At 39.0% G+C, this 17,036-nt stretch overlaps 1 protein-coding gene across 1 annotated transcript in view; it reads right to left on the minus strand.

Annotated features, from left to right (window-relative positions):
* SORCS3 (sortilin related VPS10 domain containing receptor 3) overlaps positions 1-17,036 on the minus strand; it is a 620,529-nt gene that overhangs the window by 18,330 nt on the left and 585,163 nt on the right. The window contains exon 21 of the mRNA XM_023206212.2: positions 741-864. Coding sequence (XP_023061980.2) covers positions 741-864 — 124 coding nt within the window. The remainder of the gene's footprint in view (positions 1-740; positions 865-17,036) is intronic.

Genomic DNA, 17,036 nt, shown 5'->3' on the forward strand with positions numbered 1-17,036 from the left:
GGCTGGAGGAACATAATCTGAGTCAGAGGATCACAAGCCTTCACTTAACTTCCTAGAAAACCACAGTGATAGTGGTTGTGTCTAAGGACCTGGGAGAGGTTGTGTGAAATGGCAGTAGAGGCACTTTCATTTATAATATTCTTAAGAATGGTTCTCCAGAGTTGAGAACAGGATAGTAGTCCTATTCACCACTCTTCTGCCCTAGTCCTAACTTATATTCTTAGCCTTATTATCCAGGTTTGCAGCAAATGATATTCAAATCTCCAACAATCAAGAAAGCCATCGGTTGTGAATAAGTCATCTCATTAACTGAGCAATGAATCCTACAAGGCAGGGATCATGACTCCTGACCTTTGGAAATTGCTGGTCCTCATCTCACAAAGAGTGTGTCCTGCATATATGTTGTAGATACCTCGGCAGGACAAAAGATCTAGCCCCTTCTATGACAGTCTTTCCAGCTTGCATGTCCTTCTATTTGTGATAGGTGTCTTTATCTAATGGGAACCCCAAACACGTTGTGAGGCAGACAGAACACAGGAGACAACAAATAGCTGATTGTAGTATACGTCTCTTATAACCTCAATCTCTAGGTCGGAGGTAGGTTTGGAAGCTTCCTGTTGACCTATGTCATTTTCCCAGAGCCTGAGGAATTTCCACCACACTCAATGATTGTAGGGAGAGTGGACAGAGGCAATTAACTGAGTGGGAAGGAGCATCACAGAACAATTTTCAGGGCTTACCATGAACTGCAATCTCTTTTGTGTCCTGGATAAGGGCATTCCCAGCAGCCACCTGGACTGTGATTGTGTTGGTTCCCTCTGCAAGGAATGTGAAGGAAATGCTGCTGTCCAAAGTGATGAGAGGCTACAAGAAGAAGTAACAATACTCATTCAGTCTTGTGTGGGATATGAACTTTCCTTCCTTTCCTGAAATTCTCAGACTGTCATCCTAGCTTGCAAAAGAAAACAAACAAACAAACCTTATACTGTTTCTTAAAACTGTGATTACTCTTCCAGTATCTAGGAAGAGTATTAGTATACTTCAAACACGTTATAAACTGTTAAATTCCAGAAATAAGGATAAGACTGGGCATCCTGGATTTTGCATGTCACTCTGCTTCTTCTCCTGGGGCAAAGTAGAAACAGCTTTGGTAACCTGTTCCTGTTGGCTTTGGGAATAGGAGATCATTTCCCTTCTCCTCCAGTATCTGGTGTCACTTATATTTTCATCCTATATTCCACTGGATTATGAGACCTTTCTGAGAAGTGATCACATAGTTATTTACTTCTGTATTGCCCACCCTAGGCACATTGTTTTTCTTTCCTTTCTTTCTTTCTTTTTTTTTTTTTTTGACAGAGTCTCACTCTGTCGCCTTGCTCTGTCACCCAGGCTGGAGTGCAGTGATATGATGTCAGCTCACTGCAACCTCTGCCTCCTGGGTTCTAGCAATTCTCCTGCCTCAGCCTCCCTGGTAGCTGGGACAACAGGTGCATGCCACCACACCCAGCTAATTTTTTGTATTTTAGTAGAGACAGAGTTTCACCGTGTTGCCCAGGCTGATCTCGAACTCCTGAGCTCAGGCAATCCACCCACCTCGGCCTCCCAAAGTGCCAGGATTACAGGCATGAGCCATTGCGCGTGGCCACACATTGCCCTTCATAGAGCAGAAAATATATGTAAATTAGATGCACCATCAGATTACTGACTTTTTATATTATTATATCTGTGTTTTCCATTGCAAGGCATTTTTACCATTTTTAATAGGTTGGAAAATACACATACATATTTGTGATCATTTATTAATCTTTTTCTCTGTTTTTTCCCTGAATAATCATAACAGATAGGAATTTCTCAAGGATGAAGAGAGAAATAGGATGCAGATATACCTCAGAATTCACAGAGGACTGGTTCCAGGACCCTTGTGTATACAGAAATCCATACATACTCCAGTCCCATTGTAGGCCCTCCATATCTGCAGGTCTTGCATTCTGCAAATGCTGTATTTTCAATCTAAGTTTGGTTGCAGATGTGGATCCTGATGATATGGAGGGTTAACTGTATTTCTTGAAAAAAAAAAAAACCTCACATATAAGTGGACCTGTACATTTCAAATCCTTGTTGTTCAAGGGTCAGCTCTAATTATATATTTTATTTTCCTGGAAAGAAGAATCTTCATTAAAAAGCAGATGCTTATTGGAGAGAAGAGAGTACAAATCTTCAGATTGATGAGTCATTATTCAGTGGACATCTTACAGTCAGTGCCCTCTCAAATTCTCTGTTGTTTGGAAAGTAAGATGTAACAGTTGAAGGCCAATCTAAGGCAGCTGATAAAGAGACGTCACCGGGGCAGATGAGCAGACTCCCTCTCCTCTCTTTGTGTCAGGATGGCAGCAGGATGGAGAGTAGTAATGTAGCCCGTTGCAGAATGCACAGAGCTGCCCTTTAAGTGGGGCAGGACAGTCCTTCACAGCATACCCATGTATGGCCTGGATGCACGTGTACAAAACCCTGCAGAGGCTCCCAGCTGCAGCTTTCAGATGGTGTCCCTACTGTAATACTGAAATTCCTTTCTAGCTCAGAATTTTCAACTGGGCCTTTGAAACAATAATTTAATTTCTTCTGCTTTAAAATTCTATAGCTCTGTTTTATGATCAGGTTGACGGCTGGAGCTGGGCAGGATGACAGATACTGTCCTAAGCGCCTGACATATTTTATTTTCTATTTGGTAAATGAAAGAAGAAAGGGAGTATGGAAAGAGATATACTCCTTCCCTTAACTAAGGACAAACCTCAGAGTTCAGGCATTTTTTCCCATACTTATGACTGGGTGATGACACTTACGCGGGTGTGACCTTCTGAATTAATCGATGAATGAAGTGTAAATAAGTTCTGACATGCGCATAAAATCCAAAGGGTCAACAGTGGCTGTTTATGGTCCCATTTGGAGAAGGGAGCTAAAGTCAAGCTGGGCTGAGCATAGCAAATGTCAATCAGGGCCATGGAATAAGGGAATAACAACATGTGTGGCACAGAGTCACCATTTCTAGTATAATTAGAACAGTGACTTGAAACTCACTCTGTTACTGTTTGAATCAATATCCTGAGGCAAAGTTTGTCCCCATTCTGGCCCTTACTTCTTTATCTGTTAAATGAGTGGTTTGGGTTAGGTGATCTAGGTGATCTGTGAGGACTCATTCAGCAATCAGAATCTGTTGCATTGACAAATGGATTTAGGCAAAATTTTTAGTTTCTACTGGTCAGCCCATCAGGTCTTATCTGACAGAAAACCTTCAATCACTTCATTACCTTTGCTACATTCTTTAAAAAGAAAATGAGATATCTCTAAACACCCAACAGAATGGCTATATATATATATATATATTATATATAATATATATGATAATATCAAGTAATATTGAAGATGCAGGACAATTAGGACTCATAGAATTTTGGTGGAAATGTAAAATGGTAGAACCATTTAGGAAAATGTTTAGTTTTGTAAGAAATTGTAAGAACTTTTTCCAAAGTCGTGTGATAGTGACAGGAGGCAGCCAAATGCCTAGGCAGATAGGGGCAGGTACCCAGTGAAACCCCACCTCCAAGCCAAAGACAGTTTAAAGCCTGAAAGCCAAGTTACAAGTTAAATCTTTGGACTGGATTGAAAACTTGTCTTCCTGTTTGGTGTGCTTTCTCTGATTGATCCCTATCCTGCACCTATTTTACATATACCTACCCTTTCCTAGTTGGTTTTCTACACTGTCATGCCCACCTTTGAGTAGTGTCTTCACTTGATCCTTTTTTGCATATTCACAAATGAATCAGCACACAATCCCCATCCTGTGTCTGTAAAGACCCTAGACTAAGTTGGTAGAGAAGAAGACGGCCTGATTTCTGGGAGGAGACAGCCTGACTTAAAGTCAGGGAGGAGATGATCTGCCCTTCCTGTCCCCTCTCCAGCTCCCCTCTCTGCTGAGAGCTGTTTTCATTGCTCAATAAAATTCTCTGCCTTCACCATCCTTCAATGGTCCATGTGAACTCATTCTTCTTGGATGCCAGACAAGAGTTCAAGACCCACTGAGTGTGGGTCCCCAGAAAGACTGTCACACTGGTCCTTTATTCGCAGCACAGAGGACAGCTGCCCCACATGACAAGGCAAGGGGCCAACTGAGCTGCTAACACGCCACTGTCCACAGATGGTGGAGCTAAAGGAGCACTGTAACAACCCCTCTGAGGCTTCAGGGTTGCAAGCACCTTCACCTGGGGCTGCTGTGTTCCCCCTGAGGTGACACACCTGGTCTGGCCATGGGCCCCCCATAGAGCTTCTCCTGTGTCAGCACCAGGAGAGTCTGGCCAGATCCCGCTCACATGCTCCCTCCCACAAGGGGTTGAGCACCCTGGGCCAGTAGAGGGAGTGCCCCTGGTGCGAGTTCAGTGAAGGGGCCAAGAAAATTCCTCCATCAATTGTACCGTATGTATATTTTATGATTTGGCAACTACAACCCTACGAATTTAGTCAAGAGAAAAGAAGATGCAAGTATACAAACAAAAAAATAAATGTTCATAGTGGCTTATTCATAGCAGCCCAAAATAGGAAATAGCCCAGGAATTCATTATCAGGAAATTTAGTAGGAAATAAATAAATACTGATATATATGTATAATCGGTGTTTGTGTATGTATGTGTGTGTGTGTATAATCAGTATGGATAAATCCCCAAACCAGCAAATCTAATTTATGATGAAAAAACAGAATAGTGGTTGGTTCTGGAGACTGGGCTGGAGATTGACTGAGAAGGGGGACTGGGCTGGAGATTGACTAAGAAGGGGCATGAGAGGACTTTCAGGATTACACAGGTGAATGTCTTTTCCAAAACTCAGTTAAGTACACACTGTTGAAGTTTGCATTCCATTGTTGATAGGATTTATACCCCCACAGGGGTAAAAGTGTAAAGAAATATTCAACTATAGTTAACGATTCACAAGCTGAATCATTTAGGACAAAGAATATAGGTGTCTTAAATTTACTTTGAAATGAATAAAACATCAAGATAGACTAATAGATGTATACAGAAGGATGGACAGATAGACATGTGATAGAGCAAGCATAGCAAATGTTAATGGTGGACCACAGGTGGTGTGTATGTGGATGTTCACTGCACAGCTCTTTCAGCTTCCCGTCTTGTTTTACTGCCTTCAACTATTTCTCATCTTTTCCCACCTATGACCACCAGGCATTTTTCTCCCTTAATAGTTTTCTCTTTAGAGAATCTTCACTACTTTCAGCTCATCTTCTTCAGCTCTCAGTAGTATACATGGCCCTCTCTCCTTTTTCTGCCTTCTCTTCTTAAGATTCACTGGGTTGGTGCTGTCCTGGGCAATGGAATCTCTTCTGAGAGGAATGGAATTCCTCCTGTCCTAGCAGATTTGATCTTGTCTCCATCTGGCTGTTTCCCTAGGAGATCCAGGGCCCAGCAAGGGTGCAGGGATGCAGGGCAAAGGGAATGCCATCTGAAGTAAGAGAGTATGTGCCCTCCTGCCAGCCAGTCAGGGCACTGAGCCACAGCAAACAAACTGTGCTGAATGGGAACACTTGGTCCCCAGGTGGCAAGCCACAGACTCTTGTGTCGGGGAAATGGCAGGAGCTAATTTTGTTTTCCAAACTGCTTTTGTTTCTCATCAGCTGTTATGGCAGCATGGTTGATTTTACCTTCCTTGCAAAGCTGGAACACTCAACAGGATTCTTGAGTTCTTCATCAGCCACTGATTTCTGGTGCCCAATGCTAAATTAAATCAAGTATTTTAAGGTTCATTTGCTCAAATATATTAGACAAGCAGACACATTTATTAAGCCAGACCTCTGTTAATCCCAGCAAATTGGCCTTTCAGAGCCCCACAAATCCAACAGGCAGCTGATTGACTTCTCTGTCCCTGTGCTTCATCCAATCTACAGAGCCAGCCCACAGCGAGGCCCCTTAGAAAAATACCTCATGCCCTGCCTAGGCTGTGAGCTACATCCCTCCCCACAGAGAATCCCTCATGTGCGACAGGTCACATATTATCCACTGAGCCTGGCAAGAAATCGACAAAGCACTGTGTGACTATTTAGTTATGAGATTTCCACTTGACTAATGGAACTAAGCAAGCTGCAGGGAAATCTTTGGATGCAGCCTACATCAGTTTCCCAGACACAGTAAGTCAAGTTAATAGTGTACATTCTAAAATCTCCGCAATTTAAAATGCATACCTTGATAACAGCTGCCAGTCCCAAATTGGACAGATTATGCAGTCACTATGCTTGCCTTATTTAACACCTTCAGCAGATTATATAGTAATGTGTGCAAAGTGCTCATCATACAAAGCACAAAGCCTGGATATATAATTATGGATCTACCATGTTTAGAACTATATAAAAAATCTTAAAGAAATAAGCAAAGAAGCAAAGAAATAAAGCAAAATACTATCTATAGCTACTAGTTTTAAACTAAAACTAAACTAGTGATATAAGATAGAACCCAATTCATGGTTCTATTCACTAGTTTGGTTTAAAAGTAAACTAGTAGCTATGGATGCTAAAGCAAAGAAATGAAGCCATATAGTATAGTAAACTAGTAGTTTAAAGCTAAACTAATAGTTATAGATACTATTTGGCTTTATTCCTTTGTCTTTGTGTGTTTTTAAAGGAGAAAAATGACTGGTGGTAATAGGTGGGAAAAGACGATAAATGGTTGAAGGTAGTAAACCAAAACTCCCATACTTTTATGCCTATGGGATTAATGTGAAAATTCACAAGTTAGAAAACCACTTTTCCTCAAATACAGATACACTAACATACACACGTAAATACATCCAAAACCTCTTTGACAGTATCTGTCTAAAGTATCACTGTCCATGAATCTGGTTCTATCTTATATCACACTACCCTAAATCAGAATTTTTGTGACAAAAGCAAAAGCATCAATTTTTATCATTCAAAGCCATCTGTCTTCCTCACCTTTTAGCATTTTCTCCAACTTCTGCCCAAATGAATCCTTTAACTTTGGCTGAATTAGTCTAACATCCCCAAAGCCTAACTTCTACACAAAAATCCCTCTCTTTCCTCTCTGCCTCAATTCTACTGCTCCTTCTATGCCAGCTTAGGCTCAACTTTGTGTATGACTCACTCCATGACCAACAATGTCTACATATCCATCACTCCCTAGGCTGCTTGACTTAGCCAGTAATTTTACATTCCTATTGCATACCTGCTTTTATCTATTCTTGAATTTTACCCTCATATTCTCAAATAGATTACATGTTTTTTGAAAGCAACAAATGGAATTTACACTGCTTTGTATTCCACACAACATGTAGCATAAACTACAGGCTCTTAAAAAGATCCACAAAAGTACTGATGGAATTTCACATTGCCCACTGATAGACGGGTAGGCACATGTGTCTACAGTTGGATTTCAGAAATTCTTGCTCTCTTCTATTTGCTTATACAACATATTTGTTTGTCACTTATTGTATATGTGCTCATTGTGCTTTCTTATTGGGGATATAATCTCCTTGAAGGTAAGGAGAATGTCATATGTGTTTTTCCATCCCTAATATCAGCAATCAAAAGTCTGATTATAAAGGCAGGATGCCATATCACTCTTATCAGTAGGATGACTTCATTTAACTACTTACGTAGTAACCTGGTCACACAAACACAAACACATAAAAACAGCCATAAACATCACCTTCCAAGGTTATTTCCTTAATCGTATTCTCCGTAAAATGGGATAATTTCTATTTCATCAGTGATGTTCTGATAACAATAAAATAATGTGTATGAAGAGACCAGTACATAATGAGTACCAGAAATATATACTCAAAATTAGTATTAGTTCCTTTTACAGGTCAGTTGGCTAGTCAAAGGGAACCAAAGAGCTCTAAAATCGCAGCACTCCCCATATACGTAGGGATGTTCATTCATTTGCTAGCTAAAGATAGTGCTCATTGGATCAACTACTGGGGACCATGGCCATCTTGATGTGTTTCTGGCATGGTGTTAGCAAATAGCACTGCACTGAAAAGGCACCTCTTTCAAATGGACCAATTAAACATTTTTAGAAATTGGAGTGTAACCTGTGGAACCAAGTCAGACTTTTAACCTAAATACAAATGTTATTTACGCAAATGATGAGCACAACAGTGACTAATACTTCCAAATGCTTGGATGTGTTCTAAACACTTTCTATGCCTTTCTTTACTTAATCCTTGCAGCAATACTTGATCACAGATACTACTGTTATTACTCAGACATTACAAACAGTAAAACTGAGACTCAAAGAAATTAAATGATTTGACTTGACTAAAGGCATACAGCAAAGAAGATTCGGTCTGGACTCCAACCTAGGTTTGTCTTGTTCTGCAACCACTCTATACTACCGCCTCTCATGTATTGTCATTCTCTTGGTTGTTTGGGAACAAAACCACCTAGCAAGACCTCTGGGACCTGGGTATTTGTACAGCATTTCATGCTCAAAGTTTTGGATTAAAAATTCCTAACCAAGGGAATACCTCTCGTCACCATTAATTTAAAAACATAAAACTATAATGCCAATATGTAATTTAAAAATGCCCTCTCGTAATATGGCATGATATATATGAGGTAGGTATTAGATAGATAGATAGATAGATAGATAGATAGATAGATAGATAGATAATAGAAGTGGAGAGACAGAGAGATACACAGTAGATTTCAAATAATAACTAAGTCATGTTCATATGTTACATATTATAGTATCCTTGCTTTAGAGAAATTGATACAAACTCAAATTAAGTGACTCATTCAATTTAACACAGATATTATTGCAGAAGCATAAACTAGAATCCCCAATTGCTTTGTTCATTTATTTGTTTTTAATCAAATATCTATTAGACACTGCATGGCATTTCAGGTCTTAGAAACAGCACTCAAAGAAAAAAATAGGGCTGTAGAGAAACGTTGTGTCTTCCGTTCCTCGCAGGCCGCTGACTAAATCACTGTGTTGGTAACAGTCAAGAACTGCCCTTCTTGCACACAGAAGTTTCTTAGAAAAGATCATCAGGTAAATGAGCTACAACAAGAAAGAATTCTCTGACTTGACAGCCAAACCCTCAAATCTGCACAGGAGAAATGAACTTAAAATCCTCCTCTTTCTAACTTCTTCCTGAACAATTTTCTCTTTTTCCTTCACTATGTATATCTGCTGGTCTTTGAGTCACAATTTTAAATTATGTAACCTCCAGGAGATAAACACCTCTAGTGGTGCAGCTAAGGCATCTGGGGCTGGGGAGAGTGCATGATAAATGGGAATTAGTAGACCCAGGTTTGAGGTCTGGCTCTGCAACTAAGCAAGTGTTTGAATTTGGGATGTTCATCTCAGACAGGGAGCTTAACTTCTCTAATGTACCAAACAGGGCTTTTATTAAATGACCTACCCTTCTATTTTCCTGGTGAAGAATAATCCCAGAAATGCAAATGCATTAGTCATCTATACTGAAAAATTAATTTGAAAATATGAGGCACAAATAATGCAAAAAGAAAAGGGTTCCTTGGTCCATAAATCTTGCTCTATATTTTACCAAACCATGCTAAATATAAGTTCTAATAACATCATAAAAAGCATCCATTTATTGAGTACATAGTGTGTGCCAAGCAAATAGTATAGTTTTACTATATATTTATGCCATACAATAGCATAGTTTTCACAACAATAAAGTTGAGATAGGCATTATTCTTTCCACTTTATGGTGAGCCAATTACAGTTTAGGACAGATAATTTTATCAAGCTCTCACACAACTAAGAAGTAGCAGTTCTGGAAATTTAACCCATGAAACCCTAAATCCGTGTTCTCTCCACTGTATCATGCTGCCTCCCTAAAAAAGATCGGGGATAAGTTATCTCCCATTTATGCAGGAGTAAGGGTGGGGTGAAGTTCTCTTCGGTTGTTATCGACCAGAAACTGAATATTTATTTCCCTTCTCTTTAGATATCCAACACTTCCAACTCTGATGTTGTACCTTACTTAAATTATGTTTTTTAAGTGAAAGCTTTCTCTAGGATGAGCAATGCCAATCACATTATGAGTTTTCCAAAAAAAAAAAACAGAGTTTTCAAAACACACACACACACACATCTGAGAGTTCAGAGCTCCAGGAGTATTCATAGGAAGCCCCCTTGACTTCGTGAATTTTATCATCAGTAGGTGACTACGTACACCCAGCAAATGTTAAAGAACATTGCCCATAGGGTTATAGCAGGGGAGGGGGAAAATAATTATTTTGAAATACACATCAGAGCACTATGTTCTTTTTAACAAGGTCTGCTCTCAGAAGAAACTTATAAATCAGAGCCTAAACTTCAGGGGTTTTATAGTCCAACTAAGCTACGGGCAGTAAAATGCACAATGCCAGCCCACTTTATCCTTCCATGTGGGAAGGATATGTGGGAGAACATAGATACCTACCTACAGCCCACTCTAAATAATCTAACCATCCTGAGGGATCAGGAGAGGGAGAACAAACAGAAACACCTGTAAATGCCTGAGACCTAATGATAGGTTGATAGAAAGCTTCCCCTCCTTCCACATCTTAACACCACATGACTAAAGACTTATTTACAGCCATTCCTTTCACCCAGTATATCATGTCCGGTTATGAAGAAAAAAATTACGAGGCATACTAAAGGGAAAAAACATAGAAGACACAGAGGAGGTATCAGAGTCAGATATAACAGGGATGTTGCAATGACCAGAGCAGTAATTTCAAACAAATTTAATTAATGTGCTAAAAGATTTAATGGATAAGGTAGACAGCAGCCCAAAACAAATGAGCAATGTAAACAGAAAGTTGAAAATTCTAAGAAAGAAAAGAAATGCTAGAGATCAAAAACACTGTGCTTGAAATTTAAAAATGCCTTTGATGTGTTTATTAGTAGACTGAACACAGCTTAGGAAGAATCTCTGAGCTTGAGAACATCTCAATAGAAAATGCCAAAACTGAAAAGCAAAAAGAACAAAAAGTTAAAAAAAAGAAAAAAGAAAAAAGAAAAGAATATCCAAGAATGAGGAACAACTAAAAATGGTATAAATGCATGTAATGTGAATAACAGAAAAAGAAACAGAAAAAAATCTGAAATAATAATAACTGAGAATCACAGCAAAGTAATGTCAGACACCAAACCACAGACACACAAAAATCAGAGAACACTGAGATAGATAAATGCTGAAAAATCTACACCTAGATGTATCATTTTCAAACTACAAAAAAAAATCAAAGATTAAGAAAAAAAATCACAAGAAAAGCTAGAGGAAATAAACACCTTACCTATAAAGGAGAAGAGATAAGAATTATGTCCAACTTCTACCCAGAAACCATGTAAGCAAGAAGAAAGTAGACAGACATATTTAAAGGGTTGAGGGAAAAAAACTCCGCCAATCTAGAATTCTGTACCCTGCAAAATTATCCATCAAAAGTGAAGAAGAAAAGAATGTTTTCTCAAACAAAGCAAACATTAAGAAACTTGTCAGTAGATCTGTGTTGCAAAAATCATTAAAGTTTCTTCAGACAGAAGGAAATATGGGTCAGAAACTTGAACCACATGAAGAAAGGAAGAACACTGAAGAAGAATAAATGAAGGCAAAATTGTTTGACCCAGCAATCCCATTACTGGGTATATACCTAAAGGATTATAAATCATTCTACTATAAAGACACATGCACATGTATGTTTATTGCAGCACTATTCACAATAGCAAAGGGTTGGAACCAACCCAAATGCCCATCAATGGTAGACTGGATAAAGAAGATGTGGCACATATACACCATGGAATACTATGCAGCCATATAAAAGGATGAGTTCATGTCCTTTGCAGGAACATGGATGAAGCTGGAAACCATCATTGTCAGCAAACTAACACAAGAACAGAAAACCAAACACTGCATATCCTCACTCATAAGTGGGAGTTGAACAACAAGAACACACAGACACAGGGAGGGGAACATCACACACTGAGGCCTGTCAAGGGGTATGGGGGGCTAAGGGAGCAATAGCATTAAGAGAAAATACCTAATGTAGATGACAGGTTGATGGGTGCAGCTAACCACCATGGCACGTGTATACCTATGTAACAAACCTGCATGTTCTTCACATGTACCCCAGAACTTAAAGTATAATAAAAAAAGAAAGAAAACTATTATTCTCAATTGACTTAACAGAAAATATTTGTTCAACATAATAATACCAACATATATCTTATGTATGTTTATACACAAGTTAAATGAGTGACAACAGCGAGAGAAGAGGCAAGAGACAAGAATTTATAATTATTTTTACTAAAAGTCACTCTCACTACTATTGAAGCCATATAGTGTTATTTAAAATGGGTTTAGATTTGTTGTAAATGTATATAGCAAATTCTAGGGCACTCACTTTAAAAAGTTGTTTTAAAAGTATGAGTGATAAACAAAAAAAGAAATACAATCAATAAGGACATAGTTGATTTTAATAATGCCATCAATCAACTGGACATAACTAACATCTACAGATTGCTTTATCAGACAACAGCAGAATACACATTCTTCTAAAGCCCAAGTAGAACATCCACCGAACTAGACCACATCCTGCGCCATAAAACACACTTTAACCAATATGAAAGAATAGACATCATACAATGTCTGCTCTCAGATCACAATTAAATTGAGCAATAAATAATTAACAGAAAGATAAGTAGAAAGTCCCAAAATACATGGAGATTAAACAAGACACATCTAAATAACACATTAGTCAAAAAATAAATGTCAAGAGAAACTAAAAAGTATTTTCAACTAAATGAAAATTTAAAAAAAATCTAACATTTGTGGGATGCAGTAAAAGCAGTACTTAGAAGGAAATTTATAGCATTGAGTGTATATATTAAAAAGAAGAAATATCTAGAATCAGTCATCTAACCTCCCATCTCAGGAAACAAGAAAAAAAAAATCCAAAACTCCAAGTTAAGCAGAAAAAAGAAATAATAAAAACTAGAACAGAAATCAATGAAATTGAAAATAGGAGATCAATAGAGAAAAACGAGTAAAAAAATCTGGTTCTTTGAAAATATCAATAAAGTTGATAAGCCTCTAGCCAGGCTAATTAAGAAAAAAAAGAGGGGACACAAATTACTAATATCCGAAATGAAAGAGGGGATATCACTACAAATCTTATAGATATTAAAATGATGACAAAGGGGTAATATAAACACTTCTATGGCCACAACTTTGATAACCCAGATGAAACAGATCAATTTCTTGAAAGACACAATCTGATAAAACTCACACAGGATGAAAAATTGTATTTGAATACAACTGTACCTATTAAATAAATTGAATCAGTAATTAATAACTCTGCTAAAGAGAAAACACTAAGTCCAGATGGTTTTACTAGCAAATTCTACTAAACATTTAAGGGAGAAATTATGCCAATTTTCCACATCATTTTTCAGAAAATGGAAGAGGATAGAATATTTTCTAACTCATTTAATCAACCAAATACCAAAATCAACCATCAACCAAATACCAAATACCAAATATAACCAAATACCAAAATCAGGTAAATATATTACAAGAAAGGAAAACTAAAGATCAATAATTCTCAGGAACAAAGATGTAAAAATCCTCAATAAAACATTAGCAAATTGAATCCAATCATGTATAAAAAGTTATACTCCATGACCAATATCAGAATTTATCCCAAGGCTGGTTCAGTGTTTAAACATCAATTAATGTAATCCATCACATCAGCAAACTAAAGAAAAAAGAACATGATCATATTAACCTATGCGGAAAAAGCATTTAACACAATCCAACACCTATTTGTAACAACTCTCAGTAAACTAAGAATAGAGGGGAACTTCCCCAAGATGATGAAGGATATCTACAAAAAACCCTATAGCAAACATCATAATTAATGGTGTGAAATTATAAGCTTTCCCACTAAGATCAGAAACAAAGCAAGATGTTCCCTCTCACCACTTCTTTTCAACATTGTACTGGAAGTCCTGGCTAATGCAATAAGACAAGAAAATAAACAAAAGTTATACTGATTGGGAAAGAGGAAAGAAAACATTTGTTCATAGCTGATATGATTGCTTATGTAGGCATCTAAGAGAATCAACAACAACAAGCAAAAATCTCCTGGGACAAATACATAATTATAGCAAGGTTACAGGATACAAGGTTCATATATAAGAGTTGATCACTTTCCTATATACCAACAATGAGCAAGTGTGATTTGAGTTAAGAACATGATGCCAAGGAGCTTCAAGATGGCTGATCAAAGGCAGCTCGTACTCGTCTTCTCCACAAAGAAGAACCAAAAATAGTGACTAGACAATCACACTTTGAATAGGTCATCTAAGAAAGAATCCTGGAGTTCAACAGAGAAGTAACAGGAAGCACATAAAGCAGTGAAGGACATGGAAGCAAGGCAGTCTGCTTGGCCAGGATCAGCTGGGGGTTTGGAGAGATTGCCCATTGTGGATAGGGACTCCCCAATATGAGAAAAGGGTAAGTGAGAGACCTCCAGAAGTCCACATCCTCACCATGGACTCCTACGATCCTAGCCACTGGACAGCCCCTTGACCATCGTGGGCCCTGAAACTGAAATAAGAAGCTCCCTGTAGACTGCAATATCAGTGCTCCAGAGAGGGAGCTCACACTGGCTTCCACACATCCCAAGTCCAAAGCAGCTGCAGCAAGGTGTCATTTTGAGAACCCAGATTCCAACAGACTTCACCCTGCTCTGAGGCCCAACAGCGACTACATCTCCTTATTCCTGGAGCCCTACTGACATCCCCCCCAGGCAGTCACCACTGCACCTAGCTGCTGCTGTGAGGACTGAGGCACAGACCACTGGTAATCATCACACTTGCCACCATCAGCAGAGCCACTGTGCATTTTCTTGCACCCAGACAGAGACCCTCTCCCCACCCACAGCTGCCATTACTGAGGGCTGCTGCCATGGGCTGGGAGGTGAGTGAAGTGTGGGCTGTGAGTGAAGTCGAGGCTAAGATATGAGTGAAGCACCAGTTGCCAATGAGGTGGCTGAAGTGCAAGTGAAATATAAGCTTCTGCCACCTAGGCTAAGATACAAGGAAAATATGTATTTCCCACCCACCTGACTATGGCTGCCACTAAAAGCAACCCTGCGCTCCCCGGTAGCAGGGCTGCAGCACAACCACTCCCATTCCCCAACCTAAGCATCCCACCTGGGGTTCGGAGATGACCCCACCACTGTCTACCACAGCCACAACCTGCATGTGCGCCAGGGGGCCTGAGAGTAGGACTTCTTAGCCTGGCTCTGCCCTCCCCTGAAGCCAGAGGACTCAATCTGAGAGTCTGAGGGTCTGGGGATCACACTGCCTAGTCTACCACAACCAGTAACTCAGCACTCCTCCCAGACACCTGAGGTTGGGCCCACCACCCTGCCACTACCACCACGTTGGGTCCACCATCCTGCCACTACCACCAGAGCTGGCATCCATCTGTATTCACTAATTGTAGATATGAAGACTAAACCACTAAGCCCATTGCAGCCACCACTAACATTAGTGGAAGCTGCTCAAGACCCAGAGGGTTATCCTGCCACTTGCTACTACTATCACCTACACCACACCTCCTGCCCAAGGGGCACAGAACCCACTCACCACCTGGTGCACCACTACACCTACCAGCAAGACACTTAGAGGCCCAGAAATCAGTGCAGTTGGGCCTTCTAACACCAAGGTCAACATACACCACCCTGAGGCCCCTAAATAGGCACAAGCAGCCCACTGCTGCTACCTTAGGACCCCAAATCCTGGCCCACCTGGCATCCCAGTCCCCAGCAAAAAATTTCCACAGTCTTCACTAATAACTGCCCCCAGTACAGCAAGGGAATCACAGCTGCCACTGATTCTATTTAAGGCAAAAGAAATTATACAGACACTATACTAATACATGCACCCAGAATCAAAGCCAAAGTGCCCTACTCAACCAACACCATAAAAACATCTTCAGGAAAAAGTCCCTCTCAACAAAAGCAAATTCAAAAAATTGGAAGATGTGACCATTACACCAGCTGCACAGATATCAATGTAAGGACACAGAAAACATGAAAAAGCAAGAAAAAGTGACAACTCTGAAGGAACACAATAATTCTCCAGTAACAGATCCCAATCAAACAAAACAATATAAAATCCAAAAAAAGGAATTCAAAATATTGATTTGAAAGAAGCTCTGTGAGATAAAAAAGAGAATTCAAAAACGCAAGGAAAAGAAATCAGAAAACCAATTCATGATATGAATGAGAAATTTACCAAAGAGACACTATTTAAAAAATGCAGACAAATTCTGAATAGAAGAACCCACCAAATGAAAGACAAAATGTATTTGAAAGCTTTAATAGACTAGATCAAGCAGAAGAAAGAAGCTCAGATCCTGAAAACAGGTCTTTGGAAATAACCCACTCAGACAAAAATTTTAAGGAAATAATTTTTTAAAATGAGCAAAACTTATGTGCTATATGGAACACCATAAAATGAGCAAATATTCAAATTGCTGGTATGCCAGAAGATAAAAAGAAAATGAAAGAATTACAAAATCTTTTTAACAAAATAATTGCTGAAACTTTTCCCAAGTCTAGCAAGAGATTTAGATATTCAGATTTAGGAGGCTCCGATAGTTCCAAAAAGATGAAAAGCAAAAAGATCTTCTTTATGCCACATTATAGTCAAACTTTTAAAAGTCAAAGACAAATACAGAATTCAAAAAATAGGCAAAGGAAAATGTCTAGTTACTTATAAATGAACCCCCATTCAAACAAGAGTGGATTTGCCATCAGAAATCTTATAAACCAGGAGAGAATAGGATGATATATTCAAACAGCTGAAAGGAAAATACTGTCAACCAAGAATATTATACCTAACAAAGATATTCTTCATAAATGAAGAATTGAAATATTTCCCAGACAAGCAAAAGTTGAGAGAATTAATCACCACTAGATTTGCCAT

This window comes from Piliocolobus tephrosceles, chromosome 9, assembly GCF_002776525.5.
Source record: "Piliocolobus tephrosceles isolate RC106 chromosome 9, ASM277652v3, whole genome shotgun sequence".
In the NCBI taxonomy this organism is placed as follows: domain Eukaryota; kingdom Metazoa; phylum Chordata; class Mammalia; order Primates; family Cercopithecidae; genus Piliocolobus; species Piliocolobus tephrosceles.